Raw genomic sequence first — 25,338 nt, 5'->3', positions numbered from 1 at the left:
AGGACACTGGACATTAAGAAGAGGTCCACCCTCTTTGGGATCCAGTTTGCAGTTATTTTCTTCTGTGTGTACTCTTGCTAGCATTATTACAAAAACCAAGATACAATCCTAGTTTTCTGCAATTTTCAAGCAACAGTGCTATACAAGCAACCAAAACAAGGTAGGGAAAAAAAAACATTTATATTTTAATGAGAACCAATTACCTCTACGATTCAACATTAATATAAAACTGTTTGATTCTTCCAGGGTTCAATTCTTCCTTCTTCACCAGAATTCGAAATTGGACTTCATTGAATTTTTTGGTCCACTTTCCAACACATCAGTTGCATTGTGCAGAAAGCAACACAACCTTTAAAAAGAAGAAAATGGTTTGTTCTTACCAATATTGGGAATACTTTCAGCTGATGACTACAGGGAGTCAATTGTTTTGAAACAAGCGTCTCTGCCTTGACTAAGGTAGAGCCAGGCAGAGATAGTAATTATCAAAAATTACTTTCAGCAGGTCCTATCTTGGGAGATCTACGACAGCTGGATTGATAGTAGCCTCTCAATTATATTAATTTACAATAGTCTACTTACGATTGACCTGCATGAAACGCTAAACTCCGCACGATGTGTAGGGCAATCAACACCTTACTGCACTGTAATTGCTTTTTGTATTAGAATTTTCTGGAAAAATCCTCCAATAGACCTTTGTGTGATCCTTAAACCCTCGGGCCTCAACAACTTTCATCTGCTTCATCCAAAAAAGAATAACCTTTTTATGATCCATTTTGTGAGCTGTAAACTAAAGACAAGTCAGGTACGATGCATCTCAACAAGTATCATCGTGAGCATTTTTTTTGATCAATTAAAAATGTACCTCATTAAAAGGCACACAAAGTTACATACATTTAATTTACCTTAGGTGATCTATGCTGTTTAGCAATAAATCAACACTCTACCCCATGGAAAAGAATGTCCCAACAGTACTAAGTATGAGTTGTGGAGCTTCGAGCCTCCTCGAGTATCACTTCTTCGCTTACTATTGAGTCTGGTTCCTACTTTGCTAAGCATTCATTGATATCTCCGTCCCAAAATGCCAGTGATCATTTGTACTAAAGCTCTGCTTCCATGATTCTTCTCGAGAGAGATCTCAAAACTTTACGCGTGTCTGAAGATCATAAAAGAGTCAAAATTATTACAATAAAAATAACTTATACATTCACTGAGAAATATGACTGAGATAAGTTAAAGAAGACATAAATAAGCGCCCAATGAGATTGACAAATACAACCAATGCTCAAGTATATATTCAGTTCTGATCTGTGCCCATAAGAGTCAATCTATGCCATAAAGCTTATGCACAATAAGTTCATATAAATTGTGAAGTGTCTATTACAAAATTCGTTGACCTGAGAGAAGGCTTTAGACTAACTTCTATTGTGCGCCCTTGATTCTTTGTACTTGTATAGCTGTAGAGCTTTGACACTGGTTGCCATCAAACAACACTCAGATTGGAAATGTGATAATAAGAAACAACAGACTCTTCGTGACATTCATCTCACACCTCGTTGCTTTAGTGTGTTGCAATGCTAATGGGTGACTAGAGACTAGAAGGTTACATTTGTATACTAACAAAGGGTTAAAAGACAGGATATTAGGATTACAATTTTTCTATTCACCACAAAGGAGTGCACATGTGTGGACCCTCCTTAGATATTGTTGAACTCTATAGATTATAGAATTAAAAGGCTCTGCCCATTGTCTTTTCCAATTAAGGAATCCTTGAGTTAGCTTCCAAAGACAAATAGTCGAGACATTGGCTAATGTATAAGATACAGAGCAGATGCAAAGACTAGTTAATACTGCCCTTTGACTTCACGAGATTAAATATGACGTAGAGAAGCGCAGAGTATCGAAATCTGGTGAATTTCATCTTCTTTTGCTGCCTCATAAACGAATCTGTATCAACTGGTCTTTTAAGTATAATGATTGACACTATTTGTGGCCCGGAACTGCAATTTCGGACCAAGAGTGTTGTTGAGTTGAGCCATAAGTGGGTTGGTTATCCAAGAGAGAGTATAACTCCACCCCTTGGTTCGCACCCTGTTCCGACCAACCTGAGCGCAACACATCTTTGATGTGGGAGGACGTCTGCCCAACATTCGGCTGCTACTCGTTAGTCTGGCTACAACCCTACAAATCGCAGTTTACGGGCTCCGTCTTGTGTGGTAACGCGAGTCCTCTCGTCTTTAGTCTCAAAGACTTGCAGGATCTCAAGAACAACTCTCGCCTCGGAGATGCATGGTATTATATCTCCTTAAGCCCCAACTCACGAGAGAGCTTTGCTCAGATGAAGCTTACCCATCCAGTTCCTGAGACTGAAAACGTAGTAAGCGCTTAGCTCTTACATATATTGCAATTTCTCTCACCATGTTGTTGTCGCGACAATCCTAACGTAACCCATCCCTCGCGTAACCAGATGACGAACCACCTCTAGCGTGCGACAACTACAGACCAGTGCTCTATTTTAGCCACTATCTTGGCCCCACTACAACACCATTTGATGAAATAAACACTCGCTCCCATGCGCACCCTTAGCCAGAGATACTCTCTAGTGACCGAGGCCGTCCAGTCAATCTTGTAGTGCTTTCCTCGCCGGGTTACCGCCTTGCAAACTTCCTTATAGGTCTCACTCAGTAGCTGCTCTAGTACTTGGCCAGGAAATAAGCCTACACATGTAGTGCTGGGTGAGAATGAGGAACTCCCCATGCCTCGAGGGTACAAGATTTATAAGAATTGGGAGGACCCCATATGAGGACTCTCACATCAGAGGCAACTTACGAAGTGATCCAGCTCTCCAACACAAGGCCAACATAAAGTTCTGGTCGCGAAATGACCAATATCTTCTACATCTGGCAGCTCAGGCACCACATCCTTTCTCGAGTCACGCACGTACCAAGGCTTTCCATTTATGCAACCAGAGCACAGATTGAAGTCATTTCCCCTAAAGTTAGTGCTGCAAAACCTCATTACTTCATGTTTGACTAATGTTCCAGAGTTAATGTAGCACTATCCGCAGCAATTAGAAGTAGGCTCTTCATTTACAGGCCCAGTCCCGAAAGATGATTGCCATCATTCAACTATAAGGAATACAAACAGGTGCTACTAACTCCCCCAAAGGTTTTACTTTCCGCTTATTGGATCGACAAACAGAGGGAATATAATATGCAGAGACGACGATTTACTGTCACGCTTGCACTCTAGATGTTTTAACCTCTATTAGGCTAACAAGGAAGATAATAGCTACTTCATGCAGAACAACTGAATAAAGAAAGCTCGCTGAAATTGGTACAGCTTCTCCAAAAATCCCAATAAGCCCAATTAGAGAATGCCCTCTGAAGGACACACGTGTACTCTTTTCAAATTTACCAGTGTCATTCAGAGTACACAAGTTATTCAACGAACTTATCATCCACTCTCGAGCTTGGGTGCTGAGAGGTGAATAAAAACGGAATGGGATGAGGATTGTAAAAAGAGAAAAAAAAAACAAAAAACATTATAAAAAAAAAAAAAAGGACTCACCATCTTCCCAAACCTTATTCATGAACCTACACAACCATTCTGTCACTCTAGCAGACATCAAATCACTCCAATCTCAGTAAGTGAGAGTCACATTATTATCACCTCATGAGACACGCCATAGATTCTCTAGTGGAAGCTGAGGGCAAAGACAGAAACACGAAAGTTAAGAACATACTACCCCTATCCATTCCGGGTAGCCTTTCCCCGGATTGCCCCTTTCCACCGGTGCCTCTTACCCTCCACGCAACGGTGAATCTCATAGTAAACTTTCAACTTAAAAAGTGACCAAAAGCAAAACTAGGAGGGAGTGGCCTGATTGCAAAGGGGAAAATAACCCGCCTCTCTGCCCCAAAGGTCTTAGAAGGAGAAGCGTGCATGAAATAGGCAAAAAAGACCAACTATTGACTCCGTAAACTTGGGGCAAACTAAAAACCCCGAAGGTCCACAAAGTCGCGCAGATTATGAGGGAAAAGCAGGCTCTCCGCGAGTGACTGGCTGGCCAGAGGCCGAGTCTCCGCCCCCTAACTTTTCTGTGACGCAAGAGACGCGGCGTTGGATTGACGCCGAGGCCCAGCGTAGGACCATGGGCAGACGGTATTTCGTAGGCGCGCACAGTTTGACAGGAAGGCCGCTAGTCATCAGTCCACCATCGGCCGTCCAATCTCCCACACTCGAGAACAGAACCCTTAGCAGCCCACAGGCTCCGCGCCACCCGCCGCCCTTAATGAAGTTTGTGGACCCGGCTGCCCTGGTCCTACAAGCGGAAGTGCGTCCACGAGTGAGAGCGGACCTATGCCAGAGAATTTGGCATAAGCACCGGCCCAGGGTGGTGGAGGAGCAGCGGCCAGAGATGTCACAATGTTTCCTAAGCGTAGGATAAGGACATCCCTATCCCTCACCCTCCGTTCTCGCGTGGTCGTTCCCGTTCTCCCACAGCCACGCAGAGCCTCATGCCCATCATTGGAAGCTTCCCGTAAGGAACACGGGCCTTGCTGTGTGCCCCCAGGAAAAAGCCCGCATCTCCTGCAGTGTGGGCCGCACCGCCAGCCACCGCAACTGCGGTGCCCCGTGACCTTCACCACGGCCACCGGCCGCCCGCGGAGCGCCTACCTGTTGTAATCCGCGGTTAACGCGCACCAGACATATGCCGAAAAAACCCGCTCATCGCCGACTGAAAAGACAAGAGCCGGAACGGCGTCTCGCCCAGTTTTTTCTCATAGGGTCTTCCCAGAGCCGGGAACCACAGATTTATACCTCGCAGGCAAGGATTCTTCTTCTCATCTCTTCAGGAAGCCGCAAAACAATTGTTGCCGCTCAGGTTTGATTACGCCGCAGGACGAAAAGTCTCACTAAGGGTGTTACCCCGAAAATTGCAAGAAATGATCTCACTAAGTTAACAAATTTTTATGTCGCTGATCCGGGAATCATTGAATTAAGATTAGCCAAACCGTCCCACTTGGAGAATATCGCAATGAGTCATGGAGAGTGCGAGCTGTAGTGAGACTCTGATGCGCGCAGTCGGGCAAGGGTGAGAAAGAAAGAATCTATATCGCAACTACAAAGAGCCAGCCACGCACACGAAAACCGCGCGACCGCTGACTTCCTCGCTTGCCACTTTGCTTCCTAACGGGGCTCTATGCCAGCTCGGCCCTGCCGCAGAGGCACGGCGGAGCCGGGGTACGCCCACGGGCTAGTGGAAGCACAGAGGATTAGGCGCACTCCCTCTCGCTGCGGCCGAAGGCGGGCGTTCTCCAGGACGCCTAGTGTCATACACGAGAGACGTACACGGATGACTCGGCCCAATGCGCTTGCCGGTGCCGCCGCTTAGTGCGGAATTTCCGCGCGCCGGAAGCGGAATTCGGGTTTACATCCGGTCCTGTAATACATTCACTGCCTTGTTCTAATGTGACTAGGCAGGAAAGAGCACTCGAAACAGGACCTCTGAGACACCTTTCGCCCCCAAGACACGATTTACCCTCTTCACACCCATCGACTACATCTCATTGCAAAAACCGACTGTGTAAAAACCCCCTTAGCGCCCAAGACGAGTGAAAAATGTCGGCCACCGCAAGCAACCTCCTTAAAGGGAAGTAACCACTATTAAGGTGCCGAGCCAAGTGGGGATACAATTCTGTAAAGGACGAAGGAGGCCAAGAGAGAGACTGATACGGTAAGTTGTCAAAGGCAAAACTCGTATTAACAGCATGTCCCTCATTGAAAGTGAGCAGAATTCTAATCCTTACACTATCCTCAACCCCTTGTGCCGTTCTCTTATAGCATCTTCGGGATTCTTGAAAAATTCATCATGCTGAGTAATATATTCGAACAGAAGGACCTGCTACAGATACGCTAATAGTGCTAAGAGCACTAGATAGGTGGCCGATAGGATTGGTCTAGGTTGATTAGCGCGAATCATTCCCAACACTTGTGCAAATACCGACCAGCTCGCGCATCATTCTATTTGTTTCTTCACAGAAATAGTAAACATAGATTAGAGGTGGGAGTGCTTTCTGGACAGGTTCAGCCCTAGGTTCTCACTTAAAAAAATGCTTTAGCACCCGTCCACTCTGCGCTAATAACTCCAACAAGCTAAAAACATCTTTAACTCCGAGATTTAAACAATATCTCTAGATACACTAATACCCGCGCCCTACAGTATACTAAGACAACTAGAAGGGAAGAGCAATCAAACTCTGATATAGCGTTAAGAGAGTGTGCACCCATGAAAACAGGATAATACCAAAACAATTTGCATATAAGGACATTGCTATAATCCCACGCCATAGGTACCAGATCAAACCACACACTCCCCCGCGCCACCAGTCTCGCAGTTAAATAGCAAAAGAATGATAGATGTGTATATCACGTCACTATCAATCTATCCATTCTCAGAGAAAAACACATAAACAACTCTCGGATCATCATATGGGTATAAGACGACCATCACTGGTCATTAAGATAACTTGTTCGTGATAATATCAATGGACTTAAATCGTGCCTACATAAATTATAATGACTCAAAGGGACTTACATTAATAGATTATCATGAAGGGACCAACCACAAACCAGACTGATTTACAAGAGGTGAGAAAGGTTTTACAATTCTTTTCTTATTTTTACGGATAAATAACTCTGATTCGGAAAACCAAACCCCTCGATTTATTTTATTATCTATATGCTTTGGCCAATTATATACATATGTATAATGTGACTGCACACACCTCTCAACACTCTCGCGCAATAGAGAGTAGAGCCAAATGTCACCGAGGACAATCCCGTTAGGTGAAGTGGAGTATGCTTTCTTCCTCTCAGATGCTGTGCACAACAAGTGGCTCCAAGGGAGATGGGTTATTTCACCAGATTCATGCAGGCCACTATAATGGCGCGGGGTCATTCTTAATTAGCCCACTAGATCCCACAACTTGGCAGCCCTCATAATGAACTCCGATTCCTTAGTTCAAACATACTTACTGTAGTTGTTTTCCACGAACTTATTATAATGAGATAAGAGTTCATTGAAGCTTCAAAAAAATCTGCTAAATCAAAACATCAAAAGGATGAACGAAAGATAGGAGAACTTGGAAGGACCATGGTCACATATTCTCATAGTGCGTGGAAATATATACCAGAATGAAGTCTCAATTCTGAACTATTTTTATGCCTCCGCTGCGATAGACCTCAGACGAAGCACCTCTCTAACCACCTATGTAAAAGACGAAACCTATTGTGAAACTCAAGAAGCCTGTGTTGGTAATCCAAGGTGCTTTGTCGATCTGTTAGCTAGACGTTAGTGACCAGCACGCCACGAAGCGAGTATAGAGTGTGTGTGTGGAGGCGAAGAAACTTTATGAAACTGCGACTCTCCACCCAGGTATCTCTCTTCATTCTCAAAGCTTTGCTGAGGGGCAAAAAACAAATTGTCCTAATCTAAGAAACCTCAAAGTACCGGTGCCATCAAGAAAATGTGAACTGATATTCAATGTGTATGGGCTCATTCCAACTAGCAGGTGAGAGAATGAGTCAGAACACAACCCATTTCAATAGCTTGAATGTTTTCCGTAGGGTGTCTTATTTGCTGCCCTTGGAATAGCCCCTGGAAGGAGACTCTTCTTATAATCTTTTTTTTTTTGTTCATCGAGAGTGGAGGTGTCCTTTGTCTTAAGATTTGGTGCAATAATTATTTAGACTAGCAGTTTTCAAAATGTGGGTTGCAACACCCCTTTTGAGGTTCAGTCGGATAATTCTACATATCAGATATTTACATTATGATTCATAAGAGCAGCAAAATTAGTTGTGAAGTTAGGAACTATAATTTTATGGTTTGGGGTAACCATGACATGAAATGTATTCAAGTGTTGTAGCATTAGGAGGTTGAGAACCACTGATTTAGACTGAATGGTTTTTTTTTTTAAAGATGAAAAATTTAACTTACCTTTCTTTACATTAGGAGTGGAAATTGGATACTCTTTGCGACTTGTATGAGACATTGACTATCACACAAGCAGTTATTTTTCTCAATACAAGACGCAAGGTGGATTGGCTCACAGAGAAAATGCATGCCAGGGACTTCACAGTTTCTGCTCTGGTAAGAGTTGGGTTTAATTTGCATCAAATTCAATTATATCCATCCACTAAGCAGGATTTAACTACAATATGGCTGTTAAGTGCTGTGTTGTCGTTCCCCCTGCTCAAATCAATATTGTTTCTTAACTATACCTGTCTGCTCTATACCTGTAGCAGCCAGGGACGCTTGGTCTCATACATAGTAGAAGTTAATTCTACCTTACTAGAGATTCTTAAGTGTTGTTAAATTTGCAGCATGGTGACATGGACCAGAAGGAAAGAGATGTCATCATGAGGGAGTTCCGATCAGGGTCAAGCCGTGTTCTCATCACTACTGACTTGTTGGTAAGTATGACTTTTTTTTTTTTTTTTTAAGATTACCAAAAGCTAGATTTGTGGAAAGGTTTTTTAAATAACCTTAACCAACTTGGGCTATTTGGCAGAATGAGTAAGACCACACTCCACAGTGAGCTATACCACTACGTATGGTTCATTACTATCTTGTGGCCTACACTGATTTCTGGGATGTCCAGTTTAATTGGGATATTGAAAAGCATTGTTTTTATTATTTCAGGCTCGTGGGATTGATGTGCAACAAGTGTCCTTGGTTATAAACTATGATCTACCTACCAATCGTGAAAACTATATTCACAGGTGAGAGGAAAGCATCTCTAAATACTTGTATTTGAGAAGTAATTCAAACATTTTCCTACAGTGTTGTGTGTGTATATACAAGGCAAATCAGGGAATAGATTCCAGTAAAAAGGCATAGCAATTTATACCAAGGTCTAATTAATATCTGATTTGGGAAGATTGGTCAGAAGAACAAAGTGGGAAAACTTGTAATGTGGCCAAGGTTGTGTACATACATGCAGATTAGGTTGCTTTAGGGTTTTTTTTTGGTCTTAGCTTATGTTTGAGCCTTATTTTGTAGTGATTTTCCTTGTGTTCATGTGCTTTTTTTCTTGGTGATTGATTCTATATAGTTGGGATTTTCTTGGTGTTGCTGGTAGCATTTTGAGTGATTCCCTGGTTTAGTTATAGTGGCTTTTATCCCTAAATAAATTGAATTGTACTTTGTTATATGATGTAAAAAAAGACTTTTTAAAAAATACAGGAGTCGATAGCGGCAGTTGATGACGAGATGGCACTCAGAAACGGCGTTGACGTAATTTAGGACGTGGAATCATAAGCGAAACAGCACACTGTTTGAATAAAGAGCGAGTCGGTATTTATATTTGATTTTCTTTTGTCATGATTATTTGATATTTTAAGTTGTTCCAGCCCAAGGCATTTTGTTATGATAGCATTTCTGATAGGGAGCATTAGGTGGTTTGTATTGTCTGGTACTTGGTAGGTAGAGGTGTTTTTGGAGGTAACACGTTTGAATAATTTTTTTTTTAGTATAACGTGTAAAAATGCTGAGCAAAAAAAGCAGTGATAAGTTTGGGCTACCATACCAAATACTTGTTTTCCCACTGGAAAAAGTAAGTTTTAGAAAATAGTTAACCTTGCAGCATTTGTGTTTACAGTTTACAGTTCCAGAAGTGCGTCGAAATGGATTTTATAACTGTTTTCTTTTATCCCTGGTGTTCACATCTGTCCCAGGCTGACAACTGCTCCTGGCTGGCCCACTTTGGTATGGGCTTTAATTTCATCCCAAACACAATACTGTCATCTGCTTTATTATAATGCTCAAGGCGCCTATCTCATTTTGCAGCCAGACAAGCCTTGAATTCTTTTGGCACTAACTGCAAAGGAAGATGGTTTCCCCCACCTCTGGATATTGGTTTTAGCAGCTAGTGCTCCACTTAGAAGCACGACCTATAACCATAAGTAAACAGCAGCTGATGGTTAACAAGTGGATCGTCATATTCAGTAGTTCTAAATAATACTAAAGCAACATTCTGACTGCTGGTTTCTTTTTCTTACACAGAATTGGCAGAGGGGGTCGATTTGGGAGGAAAGGTGTGGCTATAAACTTTGTTACTGAAGAAGACAAGAGGATTCTTCGTGACATTGAGACTTTCTACAATACTACAGTGGAGGAAATGCCCATGAATGTGGCTGACCTTATTTAATTCCTGGGATGAGATAGTTTGAATGCAGTGCTCGCTGTTGCTGAATAGGCGATCACAACGTGCATTGTGCTTCTTTGAGAATATTTGAATCTTGTCTCAATGCTCATAACGGATCACAAATACAGATTCTGATAGCAAAGCGACTTTAGTCCTGAGCTCTTGTGAGGAAAGGCATTGGCTTTATCCTCTTTAGAGTTAGACTGTTTGGGGTGGGTATAAAGATGGGGTCTGTAAAATCTTTTTTCTTAAGAAATTCATTACTAGTTATGTAGAAATGGTTGTATTAGATGTTCTCTATCATTTAATAATATACTTGGTGGACTAAAAGATATAAGTGCTGTATAAAATCAGCCAATTATGTAAAACTAGCATATTTGCCTTTATTGTGTTTGTCATTAGCCTGATTAGAAAGGCCTTTAAAAGTGATCTTTCTTTTTTTAGAAGAATTTGAATGCATTTTTGTTGGTATTGTATTTATTCAATAAAGTATTTAATTAGTGCTAAGTGTGAACTGGACCCTGTTGCTAAGCCTCAGCAAGCAATCATATCCTAGGTAGGGTTAAACCCCCAGTAAAATTGCCATATTGCACATGTCTTAATGAAGTTTGAATGTTAAATAAATTGTATATTCACTTTATAGGATTTTTGTCATTTATTTCTGCTATCCAAAAGTCACATATAGAATTGTCTTCAATTCTGAGTCAATTGCTGCATCACAGTGCACAAAGGCTCATCAGCTGCAGGTGTTCATCTGCACCATCTGCTAAACATTTATCCACTTCCTGTAAAGGGAAATAGGAAAAGTTAAGTCGTGCACTCAAGGCATGTATGGTCTACAAATGTTTATGTGCAGTACTTACAGCAAGTTTTTCTGTAATAATGGACTTATGTTTATCAGAAAGATTGTCATTTTCTACAACCATATCATGAAGTTGATTAACAAGCTGAATAGCTGCATGTCCTTCATCTATTAGGTCCTACAAAAGTGGTTTTAGTTAGTGATCTTTCCAAAAGTAAATTTTCTGCAACAGAAATGGTTTTAAAGTAGTGTTCTTTACAAGTAATTTTAATATTACCTTTACCACAGCTTCCAGTTTGTCAAAAGAGCCACTGTGACATGCAGTGAATATTCCATCAATGGTTGTAGCTGGTATCACCTGAATAGACATTGAAAGTCAGACTAGGCTAGCTACAGCCAGAAGAGTTGTCTTAACTAAATGCTTACCCCAGCAATGTCTGTGATTACATCTTCCATGACTTCCTTTCCACCTGTTAGTCGAGTAGCACTTTGAAGAAATGTAATGGCTTTCCGTAGATCTCCTTCTGATACTTTAACAAGATAAGCTATTCCCTGAGAAGGAAGAGTTTCAAGAAAATTGAGGCTGACCAGATGTCTTACCCAGTAAGGTGCCTGACATACACACAGGAACCTCATACAACTGTTTAGTCCCAGTCCCCAGAACCCTCTGACCTACAGTAACAAGGCTAAAGAAAAGCTCCACACCTGCACCCTGGTTTGGGGGAAAGTTTGGCAGCTGGGTTTGTGGAGATAGCATCTGTGCAAATAGATTTTTGGTTCTGAAAGGAATCAACTGGGTTGGGGATTGAGTGCTTGCCTAAAAAGTGCAAGGCCCTGGGTTTGATTCTTCAGTTTAAAAAAAAAAAAAAATTCTGTCAAAGGTTAAGGGCATTGTATAGTCTACACTTTATTAGGGTACTAATGTGTGGGATCTTGTGTTTGCTCACTTAGCTCAAATACGCTTGAATAACGTCCAAGAGTTACAGCTATGATCATTAATTCTCAGTAAACTCTTTAAAAGAAAGTACTAGAAAGCCAACTATAGGAGCTGGAGAGATAGCTCAGCAGTTAAGAGCATTGGCTGTCCTTCCAGAGGTCATGAGTTCAATTCCCAGCAACCACATGTTGGCTCACAACCATCTGTAGTGAGATCTGGTGCCGCCTGCAGGCATACATGCAGACAGAACACTGTATGTGTAATAAATAAAAAAATAAAAAGAAAACCAACTATAACCATCATAATTAGTACTACTGACCTCATGGCTAATTTTGACATTTTCCTTCTCAGCAATATCCAGTAATCGCTTCTGCTGAATTTCATCTGACAGAGGCTTGAAGCGGAACTTTGAACATCTAGAAGTGAGGGGTTCAATTATTCTGGAAAAGATTGAAAACCAACCATGACATATTTCAGAGTAGCACAGGGTGAGACTGGATGTTCTCACTACAAATCCAAAATGAAAGATGAGTCAGTGATCCAATTATTACACTTGTGTGTGCGTATAGACGTTATCTGGTGCATCACAAATACATTACTACATGTCATTTTAAAAAGGCTGCTTAGCATCTGCTTTCAGGATGTATACATACCGACTGACATAGTTACAGATGAGGCAGAATCTGGTTGTCTTAGACTCTTTTTCCATGGTACGTCTTAAAGCTGCCTGAGCAGCTGAGGTCATGGAATCTGCTTCATCCAGAATTACAATCTTAAAGGGAGGACATGGCTTCCCACTAAATCAGAAACATAAGAGTTGAACACTGACATGTATCTTTGCTGAGATACAATACATAGCTCACCCACTTTTATCTTTCAGTATATGTAACCTGAACCTTGTAAACTAACTCAGCTTATTACAGTGTGTGTGTAGGTGCATACATGCCACAGCACTCATGTAGAGACAATAGGGTACCTGGAGTTGGTTCTCTCCACCATTACAAGGGTTCTGGAGAACAAACTCGGGTTGTTAGGCTTGCATAGCAAGTACTTTCCCTCTGAATCATCTCTAAACCTATATTGTTTAATTTATTATAAAATGAAACAAATTACAATGAAATTTAACAAATATAACATTACTGTTCATGTGCTTTAGGGTTATTAAAATTTATTTAACTTCCTTTCATACTCCTGCAACAGTAAAGAATAGCCATCCTGGACAAACAGATGACTTATGTCCTAGACAGGTCAGAATTTTCAGCCACAGTAGTAGCTGAGAAATGTCTAAGATCTTTGCCCATTTTGTAGTTGTATTTTTAATTGAGTTTTAAAATTTTATATGATCTTGAATAAGTCCTTCTCTAGATACATGACTTGTAAACATTCCAATTTTGTGGGCTCTTATTTTCTGTACATTGATTTTGCTTTGTTTTGTTTTTGGCTTTTACTGTTCACTTAGTTGGTTCAGGATCATTTCATGCTATTCAGGAAACGACTAGAACCATTCTAATGCTTCTCAGCCTTCATGCTGCCAGGCTGTTACTGGTGTAATACCACCGCCCAGGGCTCTGGCTGACACCAATGCCTTCCATGTAACAACAGAGAGGAAGTGGCCATGACTCTACTACCTGCCCCGGGGAGGAGTGGCAGAACCAGCTGCAGCATCAGTTCAGGGGAGGGATTAGGCTCTCAGCAAGGGCACATGCTGAGGAGAACCAGTCTGCAGTAGCACTAGGACCTTGCAGGGCCTGGCTGCATCAAGAGCAGGGAACCTAAAGCTGCTGCCCGCCCTTCCACTTCCCACTCTCCCATTCACTCTAGGTGTAAGCACTTTCCACTGCCAACTCAGAGTGTAACCTGTGTTGTTTTAACATGGTATCTGAGACGGAAAAGATTGTGAAATCTGACTTATCAAAACACTACAAACGTAATTACATGGCCAGACTGAATAATTGTGTTAAACAGGGTTTGTAATCTTAGAAAGATAACAGGGGGACTTACCTTCCTAACTTCCAATTAGCCGCAAGCAAATGCCTGACTGGAGGCCAAATTCAAACCACAGCCTACATTTAAAGCAAATATAATGAGCTGTACTATGGGTGTGTGTGTGTGTGTGTGTGTGTGTGTGTGTGTGTGTGTGTGTGTGTGTGTGTGTGCAAGTTACTTACTCTGAACGACTTCCTGACACAGTTAACTGAGCAAAGTTTTTCACTTTCTCTCGGACTACTTGTATTCCACGTTCATCAGATGCATTTAACTCAAGAACCCTTAATCGAAAGAGTTCAGGCCTATTTCAAAATGAAAAGCATTATGAAACATCACACAGCACTAAGTAACCCAGGTGCTAATTCAGCTGTTTTAACTCTGGAGTTTAGGACCCCACTCAGTGAGCAAGACAACAGAAGGCACAGTCACACACATGGTCTTTCTTTGCAGAGCTAGTCATTTAACATTTTGGCTAAAAATCTAGAAACCAGGCATGGTGGCCAACACCTTTTTATCCCAGAATTTGGGAGGCAACGGCAAGCAAATCTGGGATCTCTGTAAGTTCAAGGCCAGCCTAGTCTATATAGTGAGACCCTGTCTTTAAACAACAACAACAACAAAAAAAAAACCCAAAATAAAAAAATATATACAAACATTTAATTTCTCAGTTTTGTGCAAAAGCATCTACTTTCTACTAGAACCCACAGTAACATATTCCTTAGGTAATTTATTCTTCAACTGTTAGGTATCTATTGAGTTTTTAAATGTTAGCGCATTTGAATTATCACCAAACAATAGCTTGCTATAAAGAAAATTGCTGGATTAAAACATGAATGAAGGTTGTATGTGGCAAGGAATCAGACTCAAGGCCTATACCTCAAGCCTCAATGTGAACTTTTGTAAAAATTTTTTTTTCAACATATTTCTATTGACTATTTTGGAATTTCCCACAAATGTACCCTATCACATTTGCTTCCCAGTCTTCCCAGGTCCACCTGACCACAAAGTAGAAAAAAATACAATACACCAAGTCCAATTTGTGGTTGCCCATATACTCATTAGAGCATGGTTAAACTCCCAGTGGCCAGTTCCCTTAAAAACGAGTGAGCCCCAGACACTACCTGCTAGAAGCCAACAACTATGAAGAGCTACTTTCTTCCTGTCTAGACTGTTTCTTGTTTTTTTGGAATGGGAGTCAGAGGAGAGGTTGTTGCAGAAGCCTTCAGTGTCTCTCATTGTCAACTTCAAGACTGCAGTCATCAACAACACTACAAAATAAGCTTTCTTGTCCATAAAAGATGGATTCTCATAGCCAAGCTAGATTAGAACTTATATAGCCCAGGGTGGCTCAAACTTCCGGTTAGTTCTCTTTTTTCCACTTTCTAGTACAGGATTCATAAGCATGTACCATCACACCTAGCGTTTGTTGTTTTTGGAGGCAGGATTTCTTTGTGTAACAGCTCTGGCTGTCCTGGAACTTGCATTGTAGACTAGGCTGGCCTTGAACTCACAGAGAACTGAGTGCTGGGATCAAAGGTGTGCGTATCACTCCTGGCTGGTATATAATTTTTAAATGAATATTTAAAGTAATATATGCCACTATAGAGATCTGAGAAATAAAAATAAAATTATGCTCCAAAAAACTATTGTTCTCTCTAGTATTTTCTCTACAGACAAATGCACACATGCACTTTTTCTTTTTGGAAACAGGGTCTTGCTGTGAAGAGGTTCTGAGTTCGAGTTTAATTCCCAGCAACCACATGGTGCCTCACAACCATTTGTAATGAGATCTGGCGCCCTCTTCTGGCCTGCAGGCATACATGCAGGCCGAATACTGCATACACAATAAATAAATCTTTAAAAAAATTTATTTTAATTGTGTGTGTGTATGTGTGTGTGTGTTTACATACACCCAAGTGCAGGTGCCCATGGAGGAAAGAGGCATGGGATAAGCTGGAGTTACAGCATGGTTGCTTAGCATGGGTGCTGGGAACTCAACTTGGTTTCTCCTGAAGATTAGAAAACCATCTTAACCCCGAAGTCATCTCTTCAAACCCTAGTGAATAGTCTTAACCCACTGAGTCATCTCTCAAACCTTTTTTTCTTCTTAAGATTTATTTTTATTCATGCATGTTTCTATGTGAGTGTATGCCATGTGTATTAGGATACCCTCAGAGGCAAGAAAAAGGTGCAAGAGCTGGAGTTACAGGCATTTGTGACTAACCGGATGTGGGTGCTGGAAACCAAACTCTGGTCCTCTGGAAGGTCAGAAGCTCTCCTAACCCTTAAGCCATCTCTTCAGCCCCTTGTATATAGTCTTTAAAAAGAAACTGACCAACTGTGGCAGTTTGAATAAGGATGGCCCCCAAAGCTTCATGTATTTGAATGCATAGCCATCAAAGAGTGGCACTATTAGCAAAGAATTAGGAGGAAATGTGTCATTGGGGTGGGCTCTGAGGTTCCAAAGAGCCCATGCCAGGCCTAGGCTCTCTCTATCTCTGCCTATAGATCAGGATGTAGTTCTCAGCTACTTCTCCAGCATCATGTCTGCCTGTGTGCTGCCATGCTTTTCCACCATGATGATAATGAACTAAACCTCTGAAAAGATGTGAGCAAGCCCCAATTAAATGCTTTCTTTTATAATTGTTGTCTTGGTCATTAGTGTCTCTTTACATCAACAGACTAGTGACTAACACATCAACCAATTTCAACTTACCCAAAGAGTTCCCTAGCTGCTGCCAAAATTGTGGATGTTTTGCCAGTTCCCAGGTGGCCCATAGAATAAGAGATTAGGAAGCTGCAGAAATAAAATTTTAATTTTTTAATAAGATCTTTATTGACAGATAATTCACATAGTATACAATTTCTTGTTTACACAATAAATTTTAATTTTTATAGATTATATTCTGTTAAAAACAGATGAGACTGACAACACCCAACTGTTTGTGGGATGGTGTGATGACTTTCCTCATAGACTAGATGTATCTAAAGATTTTTTATATAAGTTGTATCACAGTATCAAGTTCTAAATACTCCTGTGAACTTGCTATGTAACTGTAGATGACCCTGAACTCCTGACCCTGTCTCCACTCAGAATTTCAGGCCACTCTACCCTGATACTGCATTAAGTTCTAATTGAGGTAGGAGAAGTCTGAAGATAAAGTAGGTAGGAGTTTAACTTTTGCCAACATTGTCCTTCCTGGTCATCCAGCTTTACCCAAATCAGGTGTCACCCTGGGTGCTACTTGTAGTTGGAGACCCTCTCTCCAGCCCCCACCAAGCCCTGTCAGTCCAACAGCCCACTTATAAAATAAAACACACACACGCTTATATTATTTAAACTGCTTGGCCTACCATTGTCTAGCTTTTTTTTTTTTTTTTTTTGCCAGAGCTAAGGACCGAACCCGGGGCCTTGAACTTGCTAGGCAAGCACTCTACCACTGAGCTAAATCCCCAACCCTAGCTCTTACTCTTATATTCAGCCCATTTCTAATAATCTTATACTTTGCCACATGGCTCGTGGCTTACTGGTACCTTACATCTCACTTGTTATGGTGGCGGCAGCTGGCAGGTATCTCTCCAGCCTTCCACTTCCCCCAATTCTCCTCTCTCTTAGTCCCGCCCATACTTCCTGCCTGGCTACTGGCCAATCAGTGTTTTATTTACTAACCAATCAGACCAGCGCATTTGACATACAGAATATCCCACAGCAGCTCCTTAAAAGCTTCCATTGGCTTCAGACTCCACTCGCAAAACAGTAACAAAACCTCAAGCACTTTTATGACTTCCAATAAGAATGTATGTAATTAATTCTCAATCTGGACTCTGACTCCATTCTTCTTGCCACGTCAAGGCTATGCACTGTAAGTTGGAGCCTTATCCAACACCCCTTCTAAAGTGGCTCTGCTCGTATCCACTGTATTTGCTGCATTTGTTTAATTGGCCTTTATCCAGTGTTTAACAGTTGAATTTAATTATAAAATACCTGCCTACCTCACTAGATAGTTCACTTAAAAAGTTCATTTATAGCTGGGTGTAGTGAGTTCAAGGCTAGCCTGGTCCACAGAATGAGTTCCAGGACAGCCAGGGCTACACAGAGAAACCCTGCCTCAAAAAAGAATAAAGAAAAAAATTGGGGCTGGAGAGATGGCTCAGGAGTTAAGATCACTGACTACTCTTCCAGAGGAACCAGGTTCAATTCCCAGCAACCACGTGGTGGCTCACAACCATCTGTAATGAGATCTGGTGCCCTCTTCTGGCCTGAAGATGTACACGCACGCGGGACATTGGAACATTGTATACATAATAAATAAATCTAAAAAAAAAAAAGTCTTCAATTCACATTTATTAGTTATACATTAGATAATGGGTGTGTGTGTGTGTGTATCATGTTTTTTTACCATTACCCTCTCCTTTTTGTCTTTTGAGACAGGGTTTTTCCATGTAGCCCTGGCTGTCCTGGATCTCACTTTGTAGACCAGGCTGGTCTCAGACTCAGAGATCTGCCTGCACTTGCCTCCCAAGTGCTGAGATTAAGGCGTGTGTCACCACTGCCTGGCTACCTTCTCTTAATATTACCCATTTTTACACTATAGAAACTGATCTCAGAGGAAAAAAACAACAAACAAACAAAAAACAGAAAAACTACTGCAGTTCAATTTAAAAATATTTCAAAGAAAGGACTTTATTTCCTTAGTGTAAAAAAAAAATCACATTATAAATTTAGTCAGAAATGAAGTGTAAAATATTAGACAAGATCTGCAGCACTGGAGCTCAAACATAAGGCTTCTGTACATGCTATTTAAAAATCTACCAATAAACACCCCACCCTTTTCTTTACTTTGTATTTTGAGACGGTTGGATAAGTTGGCCAGACTGGTCTTGAATTTACAATTCTCCTGCCTCAATTCCCTGAGTAGCCAAGATTATACCTACACTTGCAGGCCCAGCTAAATAAGAATAGATCAACAAATGTTATACTAGGAGATAGTCTTACATTTGTTAGTAATTAGATTTTATAATCTGTTACTAGCCAATTAACATTGTATACTATAATAGCATCAAAAGTCAAATGGGTATTTGGATCAAATCAAAATGAATACTGGAAAGGGTTTTAAAGTTTTTTCTCAATGTGTACTATAGTCTAAGCTGAGCATCCCTAATTGGAAATCCTAAATCCAAAATATTTTGAACATTAGTGTGATGCCACAAGTTCATGGTTACTCTGAACACATTGTTTTCTACTGTATCGTAAGGGAATGTTAAACTTACTACTAAGTACTGATATGTGAATATAGAAAATGATAACTTATTGGTTGTACCCAAATTAAGAATCAGTGATGAGCCAGGTGTGGTGGTGCATACTTTTAATCCCAGCACTTGAGACAGAGGCACGGGAATCTCTTGATTTTGAGGTCAGGATGGACTACATACTGAGTTCCAGGATAGTCAGAGCTACATAGAGAGAGACTCTGTCACAAAAGGAAAACAAACAAACAAACAAAAGAAGTGGGGGAAAAAAGTCAACAATGATGTGATACCAATCCACAACTGCCTACATGGGTGGGTAAAATATTACAACTTTGTTTTTGATTGTATGAAAATCTCAATTCATGAAATGCCATTGTATAAAGTTCAGGGCATGGGCACAGCTATGAAGCATAAATGAATTCTGTGTTGACTTAGGAGTCTCCTTTCAAATACACTTAATTTGAGTTTTAGTGTTTCCCAAAGGCCCACATACTAAGGCTTTGTCATCAGCCCATGGTATGAATGGTTAATGAAACTTCTCAACTGTAAGCCCAAACAAACTTCCCTTTTAAGTTGTTTATATCAGATATTTTGTTAAAAGATGTAAAGTTACCTAACCCAGCAAATATTCCAAAATCTGAAAAAACAAAACAAAAACAAAACAAAAAACAAAAAAACACAATCCAAAATCCAAAACATGTTTGGTTCCACTCACTCTGGGAAAGTGATATTCCTTAACCTTTACTGTAACTTTAGAAATGAACAATGGTAGGCCAAACCAAATGTCTAAGGCAGCCAGATTTAGGAGACAGAATTGAAGAATGAAGCAAAACTGACTTCCTAGGCTCACCTCGGGTTCCCTTTCTGTACTGAGCTCATGAGGCATGGGGACACCTCTTCAAATACCATTTAAAACTGCTTACTCAGCTAGGTGTTCTGGCACACGCCTGCAATCACATCGTTTAGGAGGTAGAAACAGGAGGATCTGAAACTCTGCCTCTGGAGTGTTGGAATTAAAGGCACATGCCACCACACCCAGTCAACTGCATCTATTTTTAAATGGACTCTTCTCTAACACTATTTGTAATGACTTGTAACATGTTTAGATCTACTTGATTTACTTGTTTATTGTTTAGTCTCTTTCCTCTCCAAAATAAAAGCTCATGGAGAAAGGGTCCTAATCTATCTTCTTCGGTGATCTTTTTTGTTGTTGTTTTTCCAGACAGAGTTTCTCTGTGTAGCCATGGCTTTCTGGAACTCACTCTGTAGACCAGGCCTCAAACTCACAGAGATCCACCTGCCTCCCCGCCTCACCCCCCCAGTGCTGGGATTAAAGGCAAATGCTACCACCACCTGGCTTTATTCAGTGATCTTTACTTGAATACTACGAAGAATGCCACATAGAAGATGATTATTGTCCTATAAATAGTATCAAGGTTTATAGCATATATTTAAGGTTATATTTACGGATAAAACGTTAAAATAAAGGAAAAGGTTAAATAAATTCTAACTTCCCAATGCCATCAAACACCATCTACTTACATCAGCTCCTTCTAAAGACTTTTTAAGCACTGCAACCACTTCTTCCTGGAAAGCAACTTCATCCACACACTTTGGACGACTGAAGGATAGAGGGAAGGAAGAGGGAAGGAAGGTTATTCAGCATATGTGATAGCTATAGAAAAATCTCAAGTGTTCCTTCTGCTAAAATACCAATGATAGCTCTTACATACTAGTTATGAAATTGAAGTAGGCAGAATCTTCAATTGTATTTACCTTAAGCAAATACATACTACAGGATGCAATTATTTTTGCTTCTACCTGTACTGCATGCATAAAATATTAAGCATAGGAATTTAAAGTGAACCAAATGTGTAGGCTCACCTCTTGAATCCTAGCAAGGGGGAGGCAGAGGTAGGAGGATCTCTGTGTTTGAAGCCAACCTGGTCTACATAGTGTATTCCAGGACAGTCAGGGCTAGAGTCAGACCTTTTCTTTAAAAAAAAAAAAAAAAAAAGAAAGTGAACACTGGTCTACAAAATGACCTAACAACTGGGCAACTGCTTTTATTAGTAATTTTATATTGTGAGACAAGGTCTCACTATGTGGCTCTGGCTATCTTGGAACTCACTATCTGGACCACAGATATCCGCCTGACTCTGCCTTTCCAGTGCTCTGACTAAAGGGGCGAACCGCCACATCCAGCCATTAGTTAGTAATTACTATGACAAAGTTGTTCTCCCAAATTCTATGACTGAGGTTTCTGCTTAGTAAATTAACGAAACATTCTTTTAAGAAAAGTTTTATGGGGGGCTGGAGAGATGGCTCAGAGGTTAAGAGCATTGACTGCTCTTCCAGAGGTCTTGAGTTCAATTCCCAGCAACCACATGGTGGCTCACAACCATCTGTAATGAGATCTGGTGCCCTCTTCTGTGTACATAATAAATAAATAAATCTAAAAAAAGAAAGTGTTATGGGGCTACAGAGATGCTCAGTGGTTAAGAGCACCTGCTGCTCTGCCAGAGGACCTGGGTTCCATTCCCAGTGCCCACACAGTGGGTTATAACCATCTGTAACTGTAGTCCTATAGGCTCTGATACCCTCTTCTGGCCCCTATGGTCACCAGGTATACACATGGTGCACTGACATACACGCAAGCCAAGCACTCATACATGTAGTCTGAAATAAAAACAATTCAAACTGTGTGTGTGTGTGTGTGTGTGTGTGTGTGTGTGTGTGTGTGTGTGTGATAGGTGTACAGATGATGTCAGGGGACAACAACTTTTAGGAGTCATTTCTCTTCTTCCACTGTGGTGTTCAGGGTCACACTTACGCTGTCACATTTATACAGCAAGTGTTTTTCTCCACTGACGGAGCCTTTGCACTGGCCCCAAAATTCTTTGACCCACACTTTTATAATGAGTCAGGTTAACACTGGGCAAGAATCATTGTGTGTGCTGTAGGTCAGAATCTCATCCCAGCACCTGCAAGGATTAGACAGGTAACAGTGAAAATGATGAACAGCAGCCACACGGTGATTGTAAAGCTGAAGCAGCACAGTCTGACTGTCATGTAAGAACTTGTATCCAGAACTGTCTGGTACAACTATCCTCTAGCCCCAATTCTGTATTTCTTCACATTTATTGTTGGGGAAGGAGGATGCATGCCATAGCTTTGACTCACACGTGAAGTAAGGACAGCTTTTGGGAGTCAGGTTCTCACCTTCTATCACATGTATTCCAATATCAAACTGAAAATGGAGATTTATTTATTATGTATACAGTGTTCTGCTTGCAGGCCGGAAGAGGGCACCAGATCTCATTACAGATGGTTGTGAGCCACCATGTGGTTTCTGGGAATTGAACTCAGGACCTCTAGAAGAACAACCAGTGCTCTTAACCACTGAGCCATCTCTCCAGCCCCCCACATATTTTTTAATTGAGAAAAAAAATCTAGTTTGGGGGCTGGTAAAAAGCTCGGGAGGCAAAGGCACTCATTGCCAAGTCTGATGACCCAAGCTTGATATTGGAATACACATGATGGAAGGTGAGAACCTGACTGCCAAAAGCTGTCCAGACTTCACGTGTGAGTCAAGGCACGCGTGCTGTGGCATGCATCCTCCTTCCCCAACAGTACATTTTAAAAATGCCAAGAAATAGGGAATTTGGGGCTAGAGTACAGTTCATTGGTAGAGTGCTTGCCCAGCATGTAGAAAGGCCAATGAATTAATAAAAAGTAAACTAGAGCTGGAGAGATGGCTCAGAGGTCCTGAGTTCAATTCCAGCAACCACATGGTGGCTCACAACCATCTGTAATGAGATCTGACACCCTCTTCTGTATACATAATAAATAAATTAATCTTAAAAAAAATAAAAAATAAATAAAAAATAAAAAGTAAACTCTAGGTTAGGGTCAGGGAGCTGGCTCAACAGATGAAAGTGCTGCTCGCCTTCGGAGCCGATGATCTCAATCTGACCAATGGAAGCTGTGTAAACACAATAGATTTAGTGGCACACACCTCTAATACCCGCACTCCTACAGTGAGATTGGAGAGGCAGGAGAATTCCCTAGAAGCTCAAGAGCCAACTAGCATGAAGAACGCAACAAAGCCAGAGAAACGAGATCCTGCCTCAGCGAGGTGGAAGGTGAGAACCGATTCCCCAAAGTTGTCCCTGGACCGCCTTCAGGCCATGGCACACATGCACCTTTACTCTCCGGAATGCACAATACATAAAATTAAAAAAAAGTCTAGATTGTTATAAGCACTGGCTTTGGGGGAGGGAATATGGGAAAAGTTGGGGCAAGGAAGGGATGGGAATGATGTAGATGTACTCATATTTAAATTTCTCAAAAAAAAAGAAAACAAAACCAACTAAAACAAGAAAACAAGCCTTGTTTGGTGTGGTGATATTGTGTTCCCCAAAATATTGTGCACCCTAATAAACTTATCTGGTGTCAGAGAACAGAACAGCCATTAGACAGACATAGAGGCCAGAAAATGGTGTCACTCCCACCTTTAATCCTATTACTTGGGAGGCAGAGATCCACCTGGATCTCTGTGAGTTTAAAGCCACACTGGAAACAGCCAGGCATGGCAACAGGAATCTTTAATCCCAGGAAGTGATGGCAGAAAGTAAAAAGGTATATAAGGCGTGAGGACTAGGAACTAGGAAGGTTAAGCTTTTAGGCTTTGGAGCAGCATTTCAGCTGAGATTCATTCTGGATGAGGACTCAGAAGCTTTCAGTCTGAGGAAACAGGATCAGCTGAGGAATTGGCAAGGTGAGGTGGCTGTGGCTTGTTCTGCTTCTCTGATTTTCCAGCATTCACCCCAATACCTGGCCCCCAGGTTTGTTTTTATTAATAAGACCTTTAAGATTCCTGCTACATCTTGGCTTGTAAATAACCTGAAAACCCTTGGTAATTACAGAGGCTACACTAGCTAATGGTTATGATTACATCTAGTATCACTTAACTGATGACAATTTAGTGCTACTTCAAACCTTTTTTGGAGACAGGGTTTCTCTATAGCTTTGGAGGCTGACCTGGAACTCACTTTGTAGACCAGGTTGGCCTTGAACTCACAGAGATCCACCTGCCTCTGCCTCCTGAGTGCTGGGATTACAGCCACCACACCCGGCTCTTCAAACATTTTTTTTTTAAATGCTAAAAAACAAAGCAAATCAACCCCAACCATTTCTAGTATATAATAAAAGGGGGACAGAATCTAGATTTCAGTGTAACTACTGTTATAGCCAGCTCACAGAAACGTTTTTCTTCATTTCTGTATCTAAGACCCTAAAACTGCACTTTATAAAAATCTTAGCTCATTTATAAAATAACAGAGTTAAACTCAGCTACTGTATCAGTCCAAAGATCCATGACTTTTATAATTAGGTGATTTTTTTTCCCCACTCAAAGGTAGCAATCTAAATAAGGCAATTCCCTCTTAACATTTAAAAAAAAAAAAAAAAGTGGACTAGCACTGATATAGAGAGGAAACTTATTAGTTATTTCAACAAAAGTGTGAGTAATCTTACTATTTTTCCACCCAAGGCACCGGTTTGGTTTCTTGGTTCTCCACTGCTTCCTGCACTGGCAGATACTGCCCGGTCCTTGGTGAATTGTGGTTTGGTACTGCCAGATGTTGCCTTTTAGAATGCTTGCATGGTTTCTTCTCCTGGGTATAGACAAAAGAAAAAGAAACCATTATGAGCAAGTTCCCCGTCGAAAGAGCACCTAACCTATTGCAAAGGCATTCAACCATTACTTAATAAAGTGCATCACCTCACGACTTAGGATGCTCTGAATGCAACTACTCAGGGTCAACAGGGTCATAAGAGGGGCCAAAGTCTTTGAAGAACCTATCGGTAAGGAGTTCTGAGACAATATAAACAGTTGACCAATATCATCTCTTCTTGGGCCTTGAGCGCGGCTTTACTGGCAAAGCCAATGCAGGTCTTCGGAGACTTGCGGGCAGGGAGGGAAGGCGGAACCTTGGTATAAGGCAACTGCTACTGTTCTGATAAACTCACATCAAAATGAGAAAATGTTAAGTATTATACAGAACCTAATACTAATACATAAGCACACTTAGAGGCTATTTTCAGGGGCTTCAAAAGCACCACCCCTCCGCTATCCAACCGGCTTCTCTGAC

General features: G+C 41.1%; 1 protein-coding gene, 4 non-coding genes and 1 pseudogene across 5 annotated transcripts; 3 read left to right on the top strand and 3 right to left on the bottom strand.

Annotated features, from left to right (window-relative positions):
- Window positions 1–152, bottom strand: LOC118576180 (the record flags this gene model as incomplete). Its single annotated transcript, XR_004943921.1, has 1 exon — window positions 1–152. It is a non-coding gene; the product is annotated as a small nucleolar RNA SNORA81 (small nucleolar RNA).
- Window positions 153–3,061: 2,909 nt separating this feature from the next.
- On the bottom strand, window positions 3,062–3,128 carry LOC118576181. Its single transcript, XR_004943922.1, has one exon. It is a non-coding gene; the product is annotated as a small nucleolar RNA SNORD2 (small nucleolar RNA).
- Window positions 3,129–7,989: 4,861 nt separating this feature from the next.
- LOC118576176 (eukaryotic initiation factor 4A-II-like) lies at window positions 7,990–10,419 on the top strand. Its single transcript, XM_036176529.1, has 4 exons — window positions 7,990–8,152; window positions 8,386–8,475; window positions 8,705–8,784; window positions 10,067–10,419. The coding sequence occupies exons 1-4, from the start codon at window positions 8,120–8,122 to the stop codon at window positions 10,209–10,211; spliced, it is 348 nt and encodes a 115-aa protein (XP_036032422.1). The 5' UTR covers window positions 7,990–8,119; the 3' UTR covers window positions 10,212–10,419.
- LOC118576178 lies at window positions 8,201–8,331 on the top strand. The gene has a single exon (XR_004943919.1). It is a non-coding gene; the product is annotated as a small nucleolar RNA SNORA63 (small nucleolar RNA).
- LOC118576179 lies at window positions 8,508–8,645 on the top strand. Its single transcript, XR_004943920.1, has one exon. It is a non-coding gene; the product is annotated as a small nucleolar RNA SNORA4 (small nucleolar RNA).
- A 429-nt stretch (window positions 10,420–10,848) lies between the features above and the next one.
- On the bottom strand, window positions 10,849–24,850 carry LOC118576177 (annotated as a pseudogene).
- Window positions 24,851–25,338: the final 488 nt, after the last annotated feature.

Source organism: Onychomys torridus, unplaced genomic scaffold, assembly GCF_903995425.1.
Source record: "Onychomys torridus unplaced genomic scaffold, mOncTor1.1, whole genome shotgun sequence".
NCBI classification, from domain to species: Eukaryota; Metazoa; Chordata; class Mammalia; order Rodentia; family Cricetidae; genus Onychomys; species Onychomys torridus.
The sequence above is the reverse complement of the archived record's forward strand: the minus strand, read 5'-3'. Positions and strand labels throughout refer to the sequence as shown.